The 19,822-nt window shown below is 42.3% G+C and overlaps 1 protein-coding gene across 4 annotated transcripts in view; it reads right to left on the bottom strand.

Annotated features, from left to right (window-relative positions):
* The window catches only part of MAPK10 (mitogen-activated protein kinase 10), a 425,444-nt gene that overhangs the window by 77,339 nt on the left and 328,283 nt on the right, over nt 1–19,822 (bottom strand). For 3 of the 4 annotated variants that reach the window (XM_090037015.1, XM_090037017.1, XM_090037018.1), the window contains 4 exons: nt 14,854–14,912; nt 13,017–13,155; nt 11,522–11,687; nt 8,099–8,170 (listed from right to left, as the gene is read on the bottom strand). In XM_090037015.1, the coding sequence (XP_089893141.1) occupies nt 8,099–8,170; nt 11,522–11,687; nt 13,017–13,155; nt 14,854–14,912 (436 nt within the window). The remainder of the gene's footprint in view (nt 1–8,098; nt 8,171–11,521; nt 11,688–13,016; nt 13,156–14,853; nt 14,913–19,822) is intronic. The other variant, XM_090037016.1, reaches the window with a different exon arrangement.

The raw sequence follows: 19,822 nt of genomic DNA on the forward strand, positions 1-19,822 counted from the left end.
CACCCTGAACCCTTCCCCACCCAGCCCCAGCACCCCGGAACCCTTCCCTGCCCTCCCCTCAATCCCTGCCCCACTCCCTGGCTGCTCCCCCAGCCCTACCATCAGTGCCCCACCTGCCCCATCCCCCTCATCCCCCAGAGCCCTGCCCCACCCAGTCCCACCTCCCCACCTGCCTTCCCGAGCCCCCCATCACTGTCCTGCCCAGCCCCTTCCCCCTCCAACCCCCCAAGTCCCCCAATTGCTGCCCCCCCCACCCCAGCATCCCCACAATTAAAAACAAAAAACAAAAAAAACCCTGGCACATACCAGCAGTATGGCTGCCATCTGGGTCACTGGCCTCCCCACCCTGCACAGTGCAGGGCCAAGTGACAGCCCAGCCACCCCAGCCTGGGTCCTGCTGCTCCCCACTGTGCTGTGCTGCACAGGAGGCTCTGTCAGGAGGCCCTGGAGCCCCCCAGCCCCTGCTACTGTGTTGAGTAGAGGCTTCTTTAAGTGCCGGAGGCTGGGGGAGCAGCTATTGGGGGAGGGGCTGCAGGAGCTGATGAAGGATGGGGCAGGGGGGGCATGTAGGCCCTGCGTGGGGGGTGGTAGCCTCTGTGGGGGCTGTGGTCCCTGTGGGGGGCAGCAAAACATATAGGTATTTAGAATTCATTTTATGATGACAGAGACACTGGTAGGCTTCCAAACTGCTTTAACACTGTAGATATATCAATAAAACATTTCCCAACTGATCGCTGGCTCTCTGTCTCTATATATAGTGGTATTTTTGTTTTCATTGTGGAGGAACATAGATTTCAGGGTATTTTACAGAGTGACTTTGGGATTTTTTTTATCTGGGATTTTTCAGTTTTCCAATGGGGAACACCAGAATTCCTGCTAGGGAGGCCAGTGGCAGGACCCTGCCTGCTCAGAGCTGGCACCTTGGACCCTGGCACAATTGGGGTCAGGAGGACATGCCTTGACAGTTCAAAGCAGGTCACCACACTGGGAACATCTTCTGGGTGATAGCTGCCTAGATGGCCGGTCAGGGGCACACAAGGTAGTAGTGCTGCACAAAGGCCAACCCTGCAGACACTGCCTAATAGCAGCTGGCCCAGAGGGGCAGATGCCTCTACTGACTATGTGGTCCCCATCCGAGTCTGGCAGGTGTGCAGCAGGTCACAGCCAGGCAGAAGCCCCCACTGTCAGACTGCTGTAGTGGGTAAAGGGTGCAGAGAACTCTCAGGGATAATTCAGCAGTCCAGCTGACACAAGGGGTAGTGTCCCCAGGTACCAATTGGCTGGGCTCTAGCTTTCCCTGGCTGCAGATCCAGGAGCCAGGAAGGATTATTTTGCCCCAAGTAGCACAATTTGCTCCACAACAAAGTACATATCTGAGCATGTGCACCAAGGCAAACAGCCCAGGCTGAAATTTGCACTGCTTCTATTTGAGCTGCTGCAAGCGCATGTTCCTGCATGTGTGGACGCGCCCACAGGGGCCAGATTAGAAAATGGTTTTAGGCACAAAAATATAGGTACCTGGCTAGAGAAATGCTTTTTAAGAGGATGCTGCCCCCTCCAGAATGGCCTATTACCTTATTAGGGCACTCTCCTGGGGCATGGCAGATGCAAGATTTAATCCTTTCCAGCTGAGGTGAGAATGAAACCCAGATTCCCCACCACCTGGGTGAGTGCTCAAACTACTTAAGCATTATTTAAAAAGGCAGGCACAATTCCTATTATCTTCTTCCTTTTCTCTCTGACTGTAGACACAGGTCCTGTATTTTGTGCTGAACTCAACTCTACTGACATGATTAAAGGTGCTCAGAGAACATCTACCCTTGAAGGACTTGGGTGTCACTCTGTCCAGATTGTAAATGTGTATAGCGGTTGGGGCAAGAGTGATCAGACTGAGGACCTTTTGGACAGTGAAAAAGGACAAAACTTCAGACACCTAGGGGACTTTTGGGCTAAAAAGAGGTCCTTCTAGTTAATTTTAGGCATCTATAGAAGTCATCAGCCAATGAGCAGGGCATTTTCATTCTGAATGTTATAGAGTTCACCCACAGGCTGGATCCTGCTGTGGTACAGAACTTTGTTCCAGAGGCTGAACCCACTTCACTCTAGAGGGGACTTTTGGAAGTGGGATCAGGGAGGTAGATCCATGACTACATACAGAGGACACTGGATAGGCACCTGGCTGGGATCTTATGACCCCTGCCACCCCCAGTCCTCCTTCCTGCCCATGGCAGGGGGTTGGACTAGATGATCTGTCTAGGTCTCTTCCAACTCATTGATTCTATAGATCTACCATACACAAGCTTCTCAAACAAGCATAAGGAAACTAGTGACAAACCATCTATGCTGCCACTACAAGGTTATGAGGAACATTTTGGATGTTTTTAGAGTTTTCTTTAATGTAAACCATTTACTTGGATTGTATGAAGGATTTAGCTGGGAATCTGCACGAATATGCACACTGTGTTTATAACGGACCATAAATTATGTATGCGTGGAGTGTTTGCATATGGCATGCAACAAAATTAAAAACACTGCTGAAGTCCCAGCCTATGCCTTACCTGCATGGATGCACATGTCACTGAAAACCCTTTGAGCTGACTGATCTCCCATGTAAGCAACTACTCATGATCTGGAGAAAATGTCACTAAAACACAAACTCTTTTCCCAGTAACCAAAAAACCAATGAGCTAAACCAAAACCTCACTTTTATGGGGGAAGATTCTGTTTGGGCATAAGTCTACAATGTTCAAAGCTCTAAACCTTCTGGTAATAAATGGAAGTAGTCCAAGTTGGTGGGACCAATTCCCACCAACAAGCTCTGAGAACAACACCAGCCATTTAAAAACTCACTGTCTCACTGGTCTCTCATTTAAGGAAAACCAAACCAAACTTAAAACAATATTATTTAGGACACACAGAAATGGCAGCCAGATGTTTTGAGCTAGAAATTGTATCAAAAAATGAAAAATGGATAACTCATTACACAGAAAATTTCCTTCAAAACCCTAGCTTCATTCACTAAATAATTTAACTAGTGTTCAGTATACAAAGATAGAGCTCTAGCTATCCTTAGCCATATTCATTTTTAATTCATAAGCTATGGAAAGCAACCCCATTTTGTAACTTATGTCACACTACTCGCTACAGCATATGCAGTTTTCTCTATATGTATATTCCTGTGTTAGTAAGCATGAAGAGCATTAAACCAATAATTAAATCAAAGGAAAAATGTGTGCCAGATTTTCAGAATTCATCATTTAACTTTCATTGTTCTTAATGGAAACTGCAGGGTTCCTGCAAATCTGACTACCTAGCTTAGATATTTAAAATGGGAGCTGAGCACTGTTGAGAGCCCTGATCTCAATTGTGGATGCTAGTTACTTTTAAAAGAACACTGGTTATACATCTTCATAGGTATATGTAATCAGAAGTTTTCTTGAACTCGTGTCCATTATTGTAATCTTTATGTTCCTTTCTCACTTAATTCTAAGTTTTTAACAGAAGCCTTTGTTTTTCTTTTTTCATAGCACCTGATAAAATCTGTCCTGAGCATACCTTAAAGCTTTTGGATATTACTGCAACACCGCAATTCATAATTACAATAATATTTCACCTTCAGTCTTCTTTGGGTATTATACACATGCACATCTCCCCTAAATTAGAGCCATTTTCAAGGTAGAAACAAACTAGGTACTTTCTTACTACTGAGAATAAATGTTCCTACACTGTGGAAATAAAACAATCTAAGTCGAATTTAATATTTCAAAGGAGAAGCATTGAGTATGTCTCTGGGAAGTCAATCTGATCTGTGTAAACCAATTTCTCATTTTAAATAACAAAATCTCTCATTTTAAATAACTAAGTTAACAGTGTTTAATGTTTTCCTTCCACTGAATAAGACACAAAGTTAAACTGAAGTCTTATGAGATTTTAAAGACATCCCTAAACTAAAATGTCATGAGTTTTTAGAGATATTAGCTAGGCAGGGGTGATGCATACGGGGTGCATGTAGCGGTGCACCCCCTGCAAAAAGGCACCACCGGTGGGTGATCACTGCTCGCTACCATGCCACTGGCACCGCCGGTGGCACCTGCGAGAGGTCCATGATCGCCTTTGGCCACCGCCAACAGTGGGTGGTCACTGCCCTGTGGTCACTGCCCCCCCCCCCATCCCCCATAGTGGCATCTGCGGGAGCTCCCCACTCACCACCGCTGGGCTCCTGCCACTGCCAGCACAGCCATGCTCCCTCAGCCGCCAGGGGCATGTGCTGTTCATGTAGCTAGGCATGAAGTCAGTGGCAAAATTTTACCAGCGTTAGAGGTTCTCCTCTAAATTTGGCAGCCTTCACGAGGTTGGTAATGGCAATACCCTAAGTTTCTTATTCTAATTACGTCTTTAGTCCAATGAACTCCTACTACTTTCATTAGCAGCATGTCTGTGTGAAAGCAGAGGAAAGACTGAAGCTGCAGCTCAGAATTTGCCTAGGGAAGTTTACCAGAATGTCTGAATAAATCAGGCTGGAAATCTGTCAAAAGCTATATTTCCTATTATGAAATCCCTTAATGTTTACAAGCTTAGGAAAATGGCCTCTCTTACACTGTTTGAAATGTCCACTTCAGGTCAATAGCAGGAAAATAAAAGGGTGTTATATGCAGATTTTACTTAGCACACTTGGAGCTAAAGGAGCCATGTTGGTTGATATTTTGTCAAAACCAACTAGTTTGTCTGTAATGATACGAACTTAGAAGCCTGATTCTACTGTGGAAAAAAACCCTTAATGATTTCTACTGACTAGGTGAATTTTTCAAAATTGTGCCCACAGTTGTAATTTTCTGCTGCTAAGTCTTCATTTCTAATCATGATAAGAACTAGCTAAACACTCTTTTTGAAGAACATTTTAAACCTAGAAAATATATTCCCATTCTGAATGAATACATAATTTCTATTAATATGAACTCAAGTTGTTTGCATAAACCCATAGCAACTGGGACAAGACTATATCTCTAAGCCTATTAAGAATTTAGATGTTTTTACTAAGTCACCTACAAATGCCTCTTAACAAATAAATATGAATTAATTTACAATCTATCTTTCATGACCCCTAGTTTCCACGTAAATCTAATAGAAAGCAACAGTAAGCTTTATTCAGAGATGGCAGTGACTCAATTCAATGGCTATTTTGCTCCAGAATGACTAGCTGTTAAAACCTGCCTTTCTTTCAAACATAGCAACAGCTCTCAAATGTTCTGGGTATATTATGCCAGTCTCATAAGAGGGTTTGTGTTCCAAATTAGAAATTGAGCCAGCCCCCTGCATCCATCTCAACTGAGTGCAACAGCCATTCTTTTAACTATGACAAAAATGAGGATTTTTATTTTTATATGGTCATACCCATTTCAGATGGGAAAACAAATATGGTCAGAAAGGCACTAAGTGACATGGAAAAAGACCTTCAAAGAAATTTACTTACTACCAAATAAGTACTTTTTCATCACTTACTGTATCTAGTAGGTTAACTGGACCGGCCCATCCACAGAATCACAAGAAAGCGGGTTGGGGCAGGAGGAATAACTCAAACCCACACACAATCCAAGCTACTGACACTGGCAACTTCTCACTGAGCATGCGATCAGACTGATTAACCAGACTGATCAAATGAATACCAATTTGGGAATGAGTTTATACAGTCCATTTTTTTCTTTTTTTTTTGAACTCACCTTGCCAAAAGAACCCCAAAGTAAGCCAGCATAAAATCAATGGTTTTGAAAAAGACCCAAAAGAAGAGATTTCCAATGATTTAAAATAACAGGACTACCCCAGAATTTGCATCAGGCTTTGAAGCGAGGGTCATCAAATGATCAGTTACCATTTTTTCTATTCGGGCCAGATTTTAATGAACGTTAGGTTGGTGAAAGATATTTTGAAAATACTCTCTGGCTACCTCTGAAAAAGAAACAGGCAGTAAAAGGAAGATTGTCATGATCAAATGAAAGCAATAGTCATACTCATTACGCACATCTACAAAAGGTGTTACTGAGCATTTATTCAGTACTTGTATAAGCAAGCATTTATTTAGTACATGTATAAGCACTATCCATGCTGTGATGTACTACTACACATTCTTATTCGGCTACTGCACAGTCACTGTCTCATATAGACATGCCTGGTTAGAGATTTTTTTTGGGGGGGGGAGGGGAGGGGAGTCCTATTTTCCAGATATTTTACATGTGTGGTTACAAAGCAGCAGAAGAACAGGACTATACTATTTGGTTTGCTGCTGGCAAAGAGACACCTACACTTTGCCAAGATATTACATTTTTCATAATAATTTTTTGTGCTGTATTCTGGTGGATTTATTAGATCTATGGTCAACCTAATCTACCACCCACTGTCTTCAAGAAAATAAATTATTGCATTGACTGCCACTGAATCCTGACAATTTGATATATTAGTTGACTTTTGCACCATGTTACTTCAAATGAAACACGAAAAACAGCATGGCAACTTGGTGAAAATTGACACCAATAACTCTTGGACCCCTGACTTTCCACTGTAACAGTGGAAAAGTCCATAACGAGCAACTGGCATAAACTTGCAAATTGCTGAATGCCTCTTGGGAACTGTTTCACCTACAGTTTATTTGACTGCAGTAAGCATGGAGGGGACTCAACACTTCACAGGAGAGGTTCAACACCTTTTAGGTTCAGAACTCTGGACTAGCCAATAATAATTTTAAACAATGATCCAAAGTCTCTTTATACATGTTTTAACTTCCCATTTCTTGTGACGTTCCAGTAAATACATTCACCATTTGGAATGCAGTGGCAGCTTTTAAAACCTTTTCCATACTCTCTTTAGCAAGTAGGAGATATTGTGATCTTTGTAGTTTCCCCTATTGTCTGTATTTGGGGAAAAAAATAACATGATACATGTCGATGACCCTTGTAAGACCTCAATCCTACTATTACATACATGTGAGCAGACTTTGGGACCCATGTGGAGACTCACTGTTTCTCACAGGATGCCTCTCAAATGGATCCCACTGCATAATCAGGACAGCATGGGCCTAACTTCATTCAACATGACAAGGATCACTGAAAAGCCAAGAAAAAATAATTAATTGTCAGAACTTACATCTGTATAACTGGATTTGTTATCCCAATTGACAATATACCTGCTGATTCCAGATTGTTATGGGCATCCTTCTGCCAGTATGCCAATCATCATTTTCTTTTTTATTTTGAAAGCAGAAAGTATGTCATGCTCTTGCATTTTTATTCTGATGCACACAAATCTATTTTCCTATCTACTGCAGGTAGAGCCTATTATTTAGCTTTTGTTAAGCTAAAAGCTAAGTAAAGACCTCTTTTGTTTTCATTTTCTAATATTACTTTCACCACTTCAGGTGGTAAAAAGAATATCAGCTGAGCTCAGAATCATAAGATAGAGAGGGGTACAGTTTTGATAATGACACAGACCTCATGCAAGTGAAGGAAAGTCCATTTTTAAATCAGTGGGAATCCAGTCTCTGGCAAATTTGAAAATCATGCTAGGTATGTGGTTGTTTTAAACTAGGAGAATCAAAATTTCTCAGAAAAAATGTTGTATTGACTCTATTGTGAGCCTATACAGCATTGAAATGAGTCCAAATCAATGATGCATTAGCAAGCAAAAGATTATGATGTCACCACAAACATCATGAAGTTACCAATTTCAAAACATCAGAGCAGATTTACAGGAACAGATGGGCCAAGATTGATTATCTTTTAAAGAAAAATATTCTGTCAGAAAAGCTTGCAAAATTGTGATCATTTAATTTTTGAGGGTCTTTGTTAATATGGTACACATACTTTTACAAAAAAGGGACCTTTAAAATAATTATTATAATAATAAAAGATTAATTGATTTAAATAATTCAGTGTGCATCTATTTTGTATCATGAATGGGTGGGTCCCACTCAGAATTACTCATACCTCATCAAGTCAACTTTTTGCTTCTATCATTAAAGTCTTGGTATGTTCACTATATGTTAAAGGGGGTAGGGTGGAGGAAAGGAATGCATAAATAGATGAAGCTGCAGCAAATGGCACAAGGATACAGTCCCTTCCCGGAAAGAGGATTTTGTGGCGAACCATTTCTCCCATAATGCATCCCACAGACCATATATCCACTAGAACAGCAGAGACAGGGAAGTGAAGAAGGGGAGGGGAAAAAAAGCAAAGTTAACTAAGACACTTCACTCCTAAAGGAGGGGAAAAAGAGCAGGTTGATCAGAACAGTACAGTTTTTATTTTTTCCACCTCCCGCCGAAAGCTAAAATAAATGAGTAAATAAATAAAAGCAGCATCAAGCTCAACAGTATTGGAAAATATTCAAAATATCAGCATCATCAGAGGTTTTGTTACATTTGCTGAAAAAAATATATTATATTTTTTCCCCACTGTAAAACCAAACAGAGGTTCGTCAATACAGCATTTTTCTGATTCAGGTAACATGAAAAAAGTACCTCCACCAAATGAACTCACAAGCAGGCTTCATTTATTGGAAAGTAATTGGCTGAAGGTATGACTAATCCAAGTTAAAATTATCTGGATAATTCAGTAGACGTTTTAGGGCTATATGTTCTGGAACACGTGAAAAAGAAAGGAATGAACAAACTCCAAAGGAAGCGCCTTTTCCTTTCACCCCTCAGACTGTGTGGAAGACTAACTTTATCCAAAAGCAAAAATTAATCAGTACATAAAGCCGTGTTTGATTTGTAAAGAAAAACTGTGTAGTGGTTGGGAAAAAAAGAAGTGTGAAAAAACAAAACTCTAAATTCTTTCCTTTACAAAGAATAGTAATAATCTGGAATCATCCAGTAGTGGTACTCTGGGTTGTTTATAGGCTTTTCCCTGCAGGATACAATCTACACCTGCAGCCCTTACACACGGAGTTCCACATGAGTAAGGAGAACAGGTATACTCTCTGCTACGCTCACGGAGTCTTTAGAACTCCTGCTATGGGATCTGCCCTTTATACAGGTGATGCCATTCAATTACACACTAGCTGGAAAAGAACATGAAGTCTGACAAGTGCTGCCTATGCTGTGTACGATATATGCACTACAATACAGAGTGTCGAGCAGAAGGAACGCAAACATGTCCTGAGAAAATTTCTATGCTTCCCAACACTGCCTTTGGGTACAAGTTGTCATGTGCACAGGCACATATTGGTTAGGTTGTTCCTTGGAAGTTTTACAAGAAAAAAGCTCTCTCTATATCTATAGATATATCTAGGGGGAGAGAGAGAGAGAGATTAGGAGGAAAACCTATTTTCAAGAAACAGTGTATTTTTTCCCAACTTTGAGTTCTTGTTTGGGCTATACAACCAATTTTGCCTCTTTTTCTTCTCCCTTTTTCTCTTAAAAAAAACAAACAAACAACTTTTCTGTTGGTAAAATAAAATAAAGGTGAAATGCTCTAGTAAGGAAAAGGAGGGTAAAGGCACTGGAGACACAGGAAGGTGAGAGCATGCCTGATGCAGTGTTTTCTTCTGTGATGGTTGTGGGTCCTTCCATAGGGAGGGTGGCAAACTGGTGTTAACTATGCATCTTTAGCCAACCAAGTGCAAAGAGAAAATGAAAGTAGTGAACAAATCTTCACACAGTCAATGCACAATGTAGGGAGAAAAAAAGTGGGGGAGTTCATGGAATGTGGCAGGTCAGACCTGAGCAGTGGACTAGTAAATAATCTATCCTATTGACTTCTGCGGGAGCTGGACTGGGGCTCCAGTGCAAATCAGCTCCTCAGACTGCATGAGCCTCATTTCCAAATTTCTTCTTTGTATCTTGAATTTAGTTGAACTCCCCTCCCCCCCACCCCACTTCACTAAAAATAGCAAAGTACTTTGTTCATTTTGAGCCTGATTCATTTCCTGTGGAAGTCAATGGGAGTCTTTCCACTTCCTTCAGTGGGCACAGATTCAGGATCTTTGAGTGCTGCATACATTCATAGTATTGCCTCAGATCCACTGATTGCAAAAGTGCCCCAAATTCAATTTAGGCTATCGTGATAACAGTGTGAAAGTGTAAAGAATTTTCTCTGTTGTATCAAGCACAACAACAATCTCTTGTAAAATGCTTTGAGAGAAAAACCTCATAAAGTCAGATTAACTCAGTTCAGACTAAAAAGAACTCAACATTAGGATCAGGAAATGATGACTTGATCCTGATTCACACTGAGATTTTTGGAGGTACTCAAAGAAAAATGTAGGAACAATATTTCTAGGAGGGATATTTTCCTGTTTATTTTTCATAATTAATAACTGATCTGTGAATTTACAATATACCACTGGTAATTCCTACAGTGAAATAGCTTGTGGATTTTAAAGGTGTATTGGGAGTGTGCCCATAGGACTGCTTAAATACTGAAGTCAATCCAAAAGAACAAATCACATTGTCACTTGGCTGTTTCTTAAAATATTATTGCATGCTAATTGAATTCTTCAACTCAAAACAAATCATTTTGGAGGGCATGTTACTTTCATATTACATTTGACATTAAGAAGGTCCCTTCATTGAACTGGGAAATGCAGGCTTTGGCAACAGAAATAGTAACATAATGAATGTCTACTCATTTACTTTACTACATTTTCTGTCCTGATCTAACTAGCACCTAGGCACTTGACATCCTTCATTTTGTTACAGAACAAGAACTCTATATGAAATAAAGAGTTTTCCTTTACAAAACGTGATTTCCTTTCTCATTGGGTCCACTATATTAAATTAGCCCTGCCTGCATCCCAGAACCTCTCTAGGGTCAAAGTGATATCCAGTTTATTGCTAGATTTTTCACTGTACTTCCATCTACAGCTAGAAAAATTACATACAAACGAGGCAGCAAAAAGGTATTCAGTTTCCTCTCTCATCTCTTTTCTCCCTTTCCTTCTTCACTAGATATGGGCTCAAGCTACACAATCAGATGTTGATCTTGAACACCCCAACAGATCAGGAAGTAAGAGTTCGGGATTTTAATTCAGTCTCTGAGAAAAGTAAGAATAAGTCATAAGAATCAGATCTAGGTCTCCATCTGGAAACATTAGGGACTGTTAGGATTCCAAGTTTTGGCTTTGACTCATCTCTTCTTTTTCTTCACTAAGACAGCTCTGCGAGCAAGATGACTTGGATTTGGAATATCTCCTCTGACAATCCTAACAGTTCCCATATTGCTTCTTAGCCACAGCTGCCTCTGTGTTACAAACCTGGCCAAAAAAGGATTTGTCAGTCAGGCAAAGGAGTCCTAGCTAATCACAGGTTTTCTGTTACACTGCAAGCCCATGCAGTTAAATTCAGTGCAAACTACATGACAAGTACCATGTGTTATTCCAGCATGTAACAATTAGAAAGTCATGTTTAATATCACCTGATTTTCAATTCAAGTGGTCCTTTTCTGTTAGTTTTACCCCTCCAGGCGCCCTTATATAGCAAAGACAGACCTTGTACTTTGGCCTGGATTGTGCTTTTTACAAAGTACAGCCCTACCGTTCTCCTTGTAGCCCATTCCCAAGATGACCTCTGGTGCTCTGTAGTAACGTGTCACTACATAAGGAGTCATCATGAAACTGGTGCCTGCAGTTCTTGCCAATCCAAAGTCCAGAATCTTCAATGTGCAGTCAGACTTTACCACAATATTACTTGGTTTTAAATCCTGCAAAATACATATGTGAAATGAGACATATTCCATTTATGAGGACAATTTATAAAAGCAGTGATGACTTGGATAATTTAGGAGGTTGTCCAAACACTTCTTTATTGCTCTGAAACAGTAACTATTAACAGAAGGCACTTTTCAGCAATGGTACTCAATACACTGTTGTTTTGGTGCCTGTACTGAAATGCGTGTCATACTGGTACACAATCAGAGCCCAAGGGGACAGTTGCTCTTTTATGATTCCTTTACATGGATGACAGAAATACTTGGGTATTAAATCATTAGATTTAAAATCTCACAGAATGACAATAGAAATACTTTGGTTCCATGTGAATATCTGAAAGGGGCAGTGCCCACTTGGTCCCATCACTAGCCATGGATGTGGGGCCATTTCAATATTTTATTTGCAGAAAGAACCTGACCTACTTCTTTATCTTGAAAACTATTAGACTGTGACACTCAAACATATTACATTTTCTATGGAAAGCACACACTGGGGAAGGTCTTTGTATACTGTAACATCTAGTCTATCAGTCTGACTGGGTCCTTTTCATAAACCATAAAACTTGCTTGATATTTTTTAGGAGGGGTTTCCAGGCTATTTTCACACCATGGTGAACAACTTAAGAGAGATTGTCTCCTGGAAATTTTTAACTCATTCAGGTTCAGCCGAACCACTTCTCCTCCTGTCCACACTTGCATGGATTGTTTACTGTACTAACAGCAGTCACATGGACTACCTCCCCTCTCATTCATAATAAAATATTACCTATGTGGCAACCACAGTGATGGCTCATATGGAAAAATTATATTAGGGATACACAGAACATAAGTTTAGTTTGTTTTGAGGCATGAAGACAATGAAAACAGCCAATTCCATGTGACCAGCTGCTCCCCCTGGACCTCCACCAGGTGATCACTGGAATATAGTTTGAGCACCATTGATTTACAATATTTTAGTTTGCTAAAGTTTGTTTCCACTTAAACTGTCCCAACTGTCACAGACAGCTGGAGTTTCAGGAGAAACAACAGTCATCTCCACCTATTCCAAAGATAATCTTTACTGAAATTGTTTATACTGCTTATAACCCATTACTTTCTGTTTGATGATTAAGTTGACCCTAGCTTCCAATCAGACAGTTAACTTCCCAAACATAGGCTATTCACCAGGAAGTCTCAACGTTTAAACTGAGAACCTTGGGTCTTGATAAAAGGTTTGCGCTACAATTGAAACTAAATATAAATGATTTGAACATTTTTCATGGTAATACAAATCAAGACAATAATGAGCAACCATCTTGCCCTTCAAAGAGAACTCCCCCCTACCCTGTGTATGATTCCTGCAGAGTGAAGGTGCTTGATGCCGCACAGCATTTGGTAGAGCAGGTAAGACATTCGCTCATGGTCTAGTTCCATCTGAATCACCTGGCACAAATTGGCATCCATCAATTCCATTACTAGGTAACTAGAGAGGAGAATAAAGTAATATAGTTACTTCCTGGGCAGAAATAAAACCCTTCAGCTTCTTATCTGTAATAACCAGTGCTTACTTTTCTTTCTTCATGATGGGTTTCTTTTTTTACTTCCATTGGCAACACTGAGGGAAAGAAGATTCTGAACTGGCCATGCTGCTGAGCTCAAAGAATAGTTAATCCATTCTATGGTTTGGGTCTTACTATACTTGCTATGCAGCCATCATTCTACTGATGTTCCATTAAAATCAATGGATTATTAGAGCTCACCATTTTCTACATCACCACAACTGGGTTCTGTATAGGCACACAGAACATTCAGCATGCTATTTTCAAACATGGTGACACCAACATAAAAAGGTTGTATGTACCAGCCAAGTCTTTCATCAGTCTTTGGTCACCATCCATGAAAAACAGTAACACAGCACATTCAGAATATTGGTCTCAAAGTTCACAGAAGGATGGAAAAAGTAGGAAGGAGGTAAAAATGTATGACCATGATACTCATCTTTGCCATGTTTGACTGGGTGCTCCGGTATGATCTGATCGCATTGGATGAAGTAGGCTGTTTCCTATGAAAGTTTATGCCTCTCTGAATCGAAGGTGCCACCCAGTCCTACTTTCTGCTGTTCTAACGCCAACTAACTAATCTAACATTACCCTGTCCCTTTGCTTAATAAGCCTGAGTGATAGCCTTAATAGAATATGAACTCAGTCCTCCAGGAGAGGTAATCTGTGTTGATTTTACCTACCACCTCAGTTCTCATGGGATTATTCCTATCAAAAAGGTAACTGGACCATGACTGGAACACCAAATTAGAGGTCCCTCTGGCTTTGAGAAAAACTCTAGATCCATGTTGATATCTTGGCTTCACAGTTCAGGCTCATCAACAATCACATGATTATCTCACCAAATCTGTGCAGAACTGCAAGGATCACAAGATAAAGATAATGAAGCACCACCTCTATCTGCAGAGACCTGGTAGCACTAGGCTGGCTCCAGACAGTATTATAATGCCCCTTCCTTTTGTGAGCATGGGCATTACAGTGTGAAACAAAGTGGAATGACTGAAGGACAGAAGTAGTTCAGCTGATAGTCAGAAGTATTGTTTTATATCTGCAATTTCATTCAGGACAGGACTAAGTACAATAGTACCCACGCAAGAGGCAATGTTCAGTGGAGATGCTAGTAATTCTCTGTACCCTGCACTATTTCCCAAGGCAGATTATTTTACACAGTCAAAGGTTATTGCAAAATAAATATGAAAGGGGGACATATTTCACACGAGTCCCTCTTTTACAAGGAAATTCTTTCAGAGTGAATTATTGCATTTCTAAACCTCACATACCTCAGGGAATTATATAACAATAATTCCTTAAGCAAACCATTAACACAAAGGCAAGAAGCATAGTTACTTTTAGCTGCTCATATTCACATATGTGTGTGGGCACGCACATATCATAGTCTCAAGAACTATAAGCAGCATGCTTTTTATTGTACTTAGACACCACTGTGATCGGTATCTTATATTTAAAATAGACAGACATTCTTCATTCACAGGTTCATTCTTCATCTCCACAAGATGACTTGTTAAAGGAAGTCATCCTTTCTATTGTTCTGGGATTATTGTATTCATTGTGCAATATGAGGCTCCACCTCCCTCTAAAGGTTATATTTAATCACTACTTACACATCCTGGAACTCTTCCAGAGATTTCTGTGGTGTGAAGACATTTAATAAACTGATAATCTGAAAAGTAGAGCAAAGCAAGGAAGGAAAAAGAAAGATAAACATAAGTATTCTGAAGGATCCCTATATTACAGAATAAATTACCTTCTTCATTGTTCAGTTTATACAGAGACAAGTCCTGCTGTAGTTGCTAGTAAGCGACAGGTAAATTTCAGAACAGAACATGTCAGAGCTCCATTCATTTCCAGAGTGCCTTTGAAATGGATTGTGAGAGAAGGGTTGGTGCTTGCCAATGACTAGCAAGTTTGCTGAGGGAATTTGTCTTCGGAATTTTGGAGCTGCAGGTTTAAATTTCAACCCCTGTTCAAAGGTTGCTGCTTGTAGCTGCAATGGTCTAAGGACATAGGCAGACAAGTTTCTTTGGGTAGATGTGATATCTTTATTAGACCAACTGAATAGTTGGGAAAATGGTTCTTTGCAAGCTTTGGGTCACAAAGCTTTTGTGTGTTTGTGCCCAAAAGCTTGCAAAGAACCATTTTTCTAACTATTAAGTTGGTCTAATAAAAAATATCACATCTACCCAAAGCACTTCATCAACTTCTGTTCAAATGATCCTAACAGTCCCAGTCAGGCAACTAGGTATTTCAGATATATATTGAAGACATCTCTGAAAGCTGAAATAATAAAGGACCACTGTATTAAAAAAACTCAAGGATTTTTCACTATTTTTAACATTTCTTCAGTTTTTCTGCAAACATGTGCACGTTCACACTCACACACACAATTCCAGGTCTGAGGTGTCCTGCTTTAGTAGCCATATGTTAATGTTGAAGAACCACAGAAAATTCTGAAAAGTGGCCAGAAGCACAATGCACACTAGGAATCCTGTCTGGTGGGCCAAAACCAGTGTGGAAAGCTTCCTGAAAGAAGGAATGTGTGTGTTTTGGAGTACAAAGGACCTTTCTGCTCTCTGGGCATGGAAATACAGACAACACTTAGAATGGTTTAAATGTGATTCAAGCTTGAAATGGACAGCCATATAGGCCTGTTAATTGTTTAAAGCTGCGTGGAGTGGTTCAGAGGTGTACCTGGAAAATCAAGTACCGTTTTTTTAACCAGTTCACTGGGAACTGGTTTAATGTTATGTGTGGATGCCAACTGTTCTGTGACACTGATCTGGCAAGTCCTCCAGGAATCCCCATGCAGCAACACTCCTTACTGCCACCCCTACTGCTGCAACGGGCCACTCTGGTGCACCAGAGTGCTGCCCCCTTTTTTCCCCCCTTTTGGTTGGCACTTTTTACTAACATGCTTCCTTCTACTTCTTTTTCAATAAAAGCTAACTTTATAACAAACAGCTCACAATTGCAGCCCCTCAGCATGTCTTCCTCACCCCGACCCTGTCAGACCCTGGGAACTAAGTCAAGGGCAGATCCAGATGGGTGTGGCAGTGAAGATGTACCTCCTTCCATCACTGTCCCCAGCTGATCCAGGCATGGGGGACCCCCAAGTAACACAGGCAAATCAGGCTGTAGCTGTACAGGGTGCCAGGCCTAGCAGGGGACAACAGTGGTAGCAAAACCCCCCGTTTTTCTTTTTTTTTCTTTTAAAATGTTTTCCTTCCCCTTCCCCAACCATTTCTGACTTTTTCTCTCCCTCTCTATTCCCTATAGATAAGTATAAGTGAGCTAAGACATAGGATAAGCTTCAGCATTTTATTTTGGTAGCAAGTTGTATTTGTTTTGTTTTTTCTCCTTCTTTATATTGTATAATTATTATGTTTATATTGATTTTTACTGTTCTATATTACTGTTTTACTGATACTATATGATTTAGGCCTACATACGTAAGTTAGCATAAGTCATGTCAAGTTTCCATTTTGTTTGTCAAGTCTCCATCTTTTCCCCATGACCCGTTGTCTAACCTATGACTCATACCTACCCCTCCTATGTAATTTGGTTCCTGAATGAATGGGGATTAATGAGAGTGCTTGAGAGACAATAGCAGTAGGTCTAAAAATAGCTCCCTCTGAATGACCAAACCACAAACACCAATACCTGGACCAACGACCTAGACATTGGGACCACCCTCCGCATTCAAAGAAACAAAAGATGAGGCAACCCACCATTGTGCTCAGTAAGAGCATCTGGAGCCCTCTGGGACAGGACTGACATTGCCTGGACATAGGAGATCAGAGGCAGTCTGCCCCATAAAAAGGGATAGTGAAGACCTACTCCTTGGGACACCCTCTCCATTTGGACTAGCACCATGCCACACCACCTATCCACCCAGAGGCTCTGCCGGCAATCCCACTCTGGACAACACTTACTGGACAAGGACCCCTATCCAGCCTGGATAGGTAGCTATCACTCCCCCCCCCCCCCCCCCACACACACACACACTTCAACCAAGGACTTGGACTCTGCTTCTCTTCCCTACCTGGACTCCAGCCCTTCCACGGAGTCTCTTTCTCCTGCTGCAGTTGTGAGTGCTTGTGTGCATATGCGTGTGTGTGCGTGTGCAAACCAATAACTTCATGGAGCTGTATACTGTGTTGTCTGTTTAATAAAACTGTTATTTGGACCCCTGCGTTGGGTTTTGCTTTACTATGGTTCTGGGCCTGCTCCAGTCCCTGCTCCTCACCCCTCTAACTTCTGTCTCATTTCTCCCTCTCCTGCTTCTGGCTCACCACCACCTCTAACACCTGTCCTGAGCTCCTCTCTGCCTGCAAACCGTCTGTTTATTTGCCACTGTCTTATCCCTGGATCTCTGCCACTCTTATTACCTTGTCCCCACTGCCTTTTCCCCTGAGCTCCCAGGTTTCTGCCTCAGTTTCTTTTCTGGCTGTCTCCTCCTTGCCACCACTTATCTGCCCCCCATATCTCAGCTATCTGCCTCAGTTTCCAGCCCCAAGCTCCCAGGTTTCTTTCTCTCTCTCTTTCCTGGCTGTCTCCTCCTTGCCACCATGCTTTTTCCCTTGCACCAGTGACCTTGACTAACCCTTGGGCCACTTGATCTTAAGTAACCCCAAGCCTCAGTTCCTCAGCCAGCTTCTCTCTAGTCCACCGATTCTAATCCCGGGTCTGGCAACTTTCACTCCCTACATTTTAACTCTCTCTCACACCTTAACCTTCCCCCAAATATCCCAGGTACCCCAAGCACACATATACATACCATACCATCCAAGTTAGAAACTTACCTGTGTGTATGTGTAGGTGGGTTGTATGTGTATGAACTGGTGAGTGTGTGTGTGTGTGCGTGTATATATGTCATTGTGTGCATGATATATGAATTAGTGATCTGTGTATGTGTACAGAGTGTGTGGGTATGGAAAATTGATTTTTGTCTAACTTTTGGGGTGTATAGTGTATGTGCTTGAATTGGTGATAAGTATGCATATGCCGGGGTGTGTGTGTGCGCAATTGTGTCACACCCTCCTGTCTAACAATGCAATTTTGAGATCCTGAGAGTTGGCCTGACCCCACAGGGTAACACCTCCTTCCAGCACTAGCTCCCAGACAGCAGGCAACACAGATGGGGGCTGGAGGGGAAGGCAGGGGATGGGCAGGGAGCAGGGGCTTGAAAGAGGATCTGGCACACTTCTGCTGTCCACAGCCAAGCCCAGTTTCCCCACCCAATTACTTCATACAGCCCCCAACTGAAGTAGGGCATGAGCAGCTCTGTCCACTGTCCCAAGGTCAGATGAGGATAGCAGCAGTGGTGTTGGCAGGGCATAGTAGGTAAGTCCCTCCCTTTGCATGCCTGCTCCCTACCTAGCTCTCTAGTATCTCCAACCAGCCCAGAGGCTGCATGCACCCATCTCCCCAAGGCCCTAGGGGCAGTGTTCCTCTTAAGGAAATCCTGGATCTACCCATGGCCCAAGCACTGCTATCCCTGCTGCCACCCAACACTTCAGGCAAGCACATTGCAGACTTGAGTAAATTTCAGTAGCTTGCAATTTACTGAACTCAAGTTTACGGGAGAAGCTGAAACGTGAAAATTCCCCCATCCACCCCTTGAAGCCCCCTCCCCCCACAAAAGCATGGGTGCAAGTACTGCCTCCGCTTCACCAGCTGCAAGACATTCTGGATTATGCGCTCACTCCACCTCATGGTGTTGGAGCCACAGCAATGTACACAACCATGAACTGGTTCTGAATCAGTGATATTTGGGAATGGTTCTATTGTTGCATGTGCCTGAACCCTGTCCTGCAACAATTATGAACCAGTTCCCAATCATTGACAATTTGGGACAGTTCAACTGTTACATGTGTCCTCACCCTCTATATGTAGGGAAAAAAAGAAAGAAGAGTCTGTCAGAAATTCCATGAAAGGAATCTTACAAAAGTGTTGCCCTACCAGGGCTCCCTTTGCAGACTTTCCTTGTAGGAATTTTGAAAGAAAGATATTTTTCCCTGTGTTATCTGCCTCACCCGTTCCGGTGCAAGATGTGTGGGTGTAAGCCTGCTGCACCCACGTGAGCCCAGGGACCCCAGCAGCAACCCCAGGACCCCTGATGAGCCTCAGCCTGCCAGCAAGTAAGCAGGGGGCAGTGGAGGGAGGCATCTAGTCAGCTGGGAGCAGGCTAAGTGGGCCGAGGAAGATCACACCTCCCCCGGCTCCTCCTTGGCCCAGCCTCCCAGGGAGCCATGTGACCCCCCTGCAGGCACATGTGCCAGGCTAGGACGAAGTCACCCACCTGTTCCTTCCCTCAGTGGAGGGGAGGGACCCCCCCTTAGCCCCCCAAAAGCACTGAGGCACCAGCTGGCCCTTCTGCACATGTGTGCAGTTTAAAAAGGGCCTGGCAACAGAATAAGCCTCATTAGAGTCCCGGCTCTGGTGCAAGATGCGCAGGTGTAAGTCCGCTATGCCCCCATGAGCACAGGGACCCTAGCAGCGACCCTAGGACTCCTGATGAGCCCCGGCCTGCCGGAAGTTAAGCAGGGGCCCGTGGAAGAAGGGATCTAGTCA

This window comes from Crocodylus siamensis, chromosome 2 (genome assembly GCF_052110815.1).
Source record: "Crocodylus siamensis isolate JL-2025a chromosome 2, ASM5211081v1, whole genome shotgun sequence".
Taxonomy (NCBI): domain Eukaryota; kingdom Metazoa; phylum Chordata; order Crocodylia; family Crocodylidae; genus Crocodylus; species Crocodylus siamensis.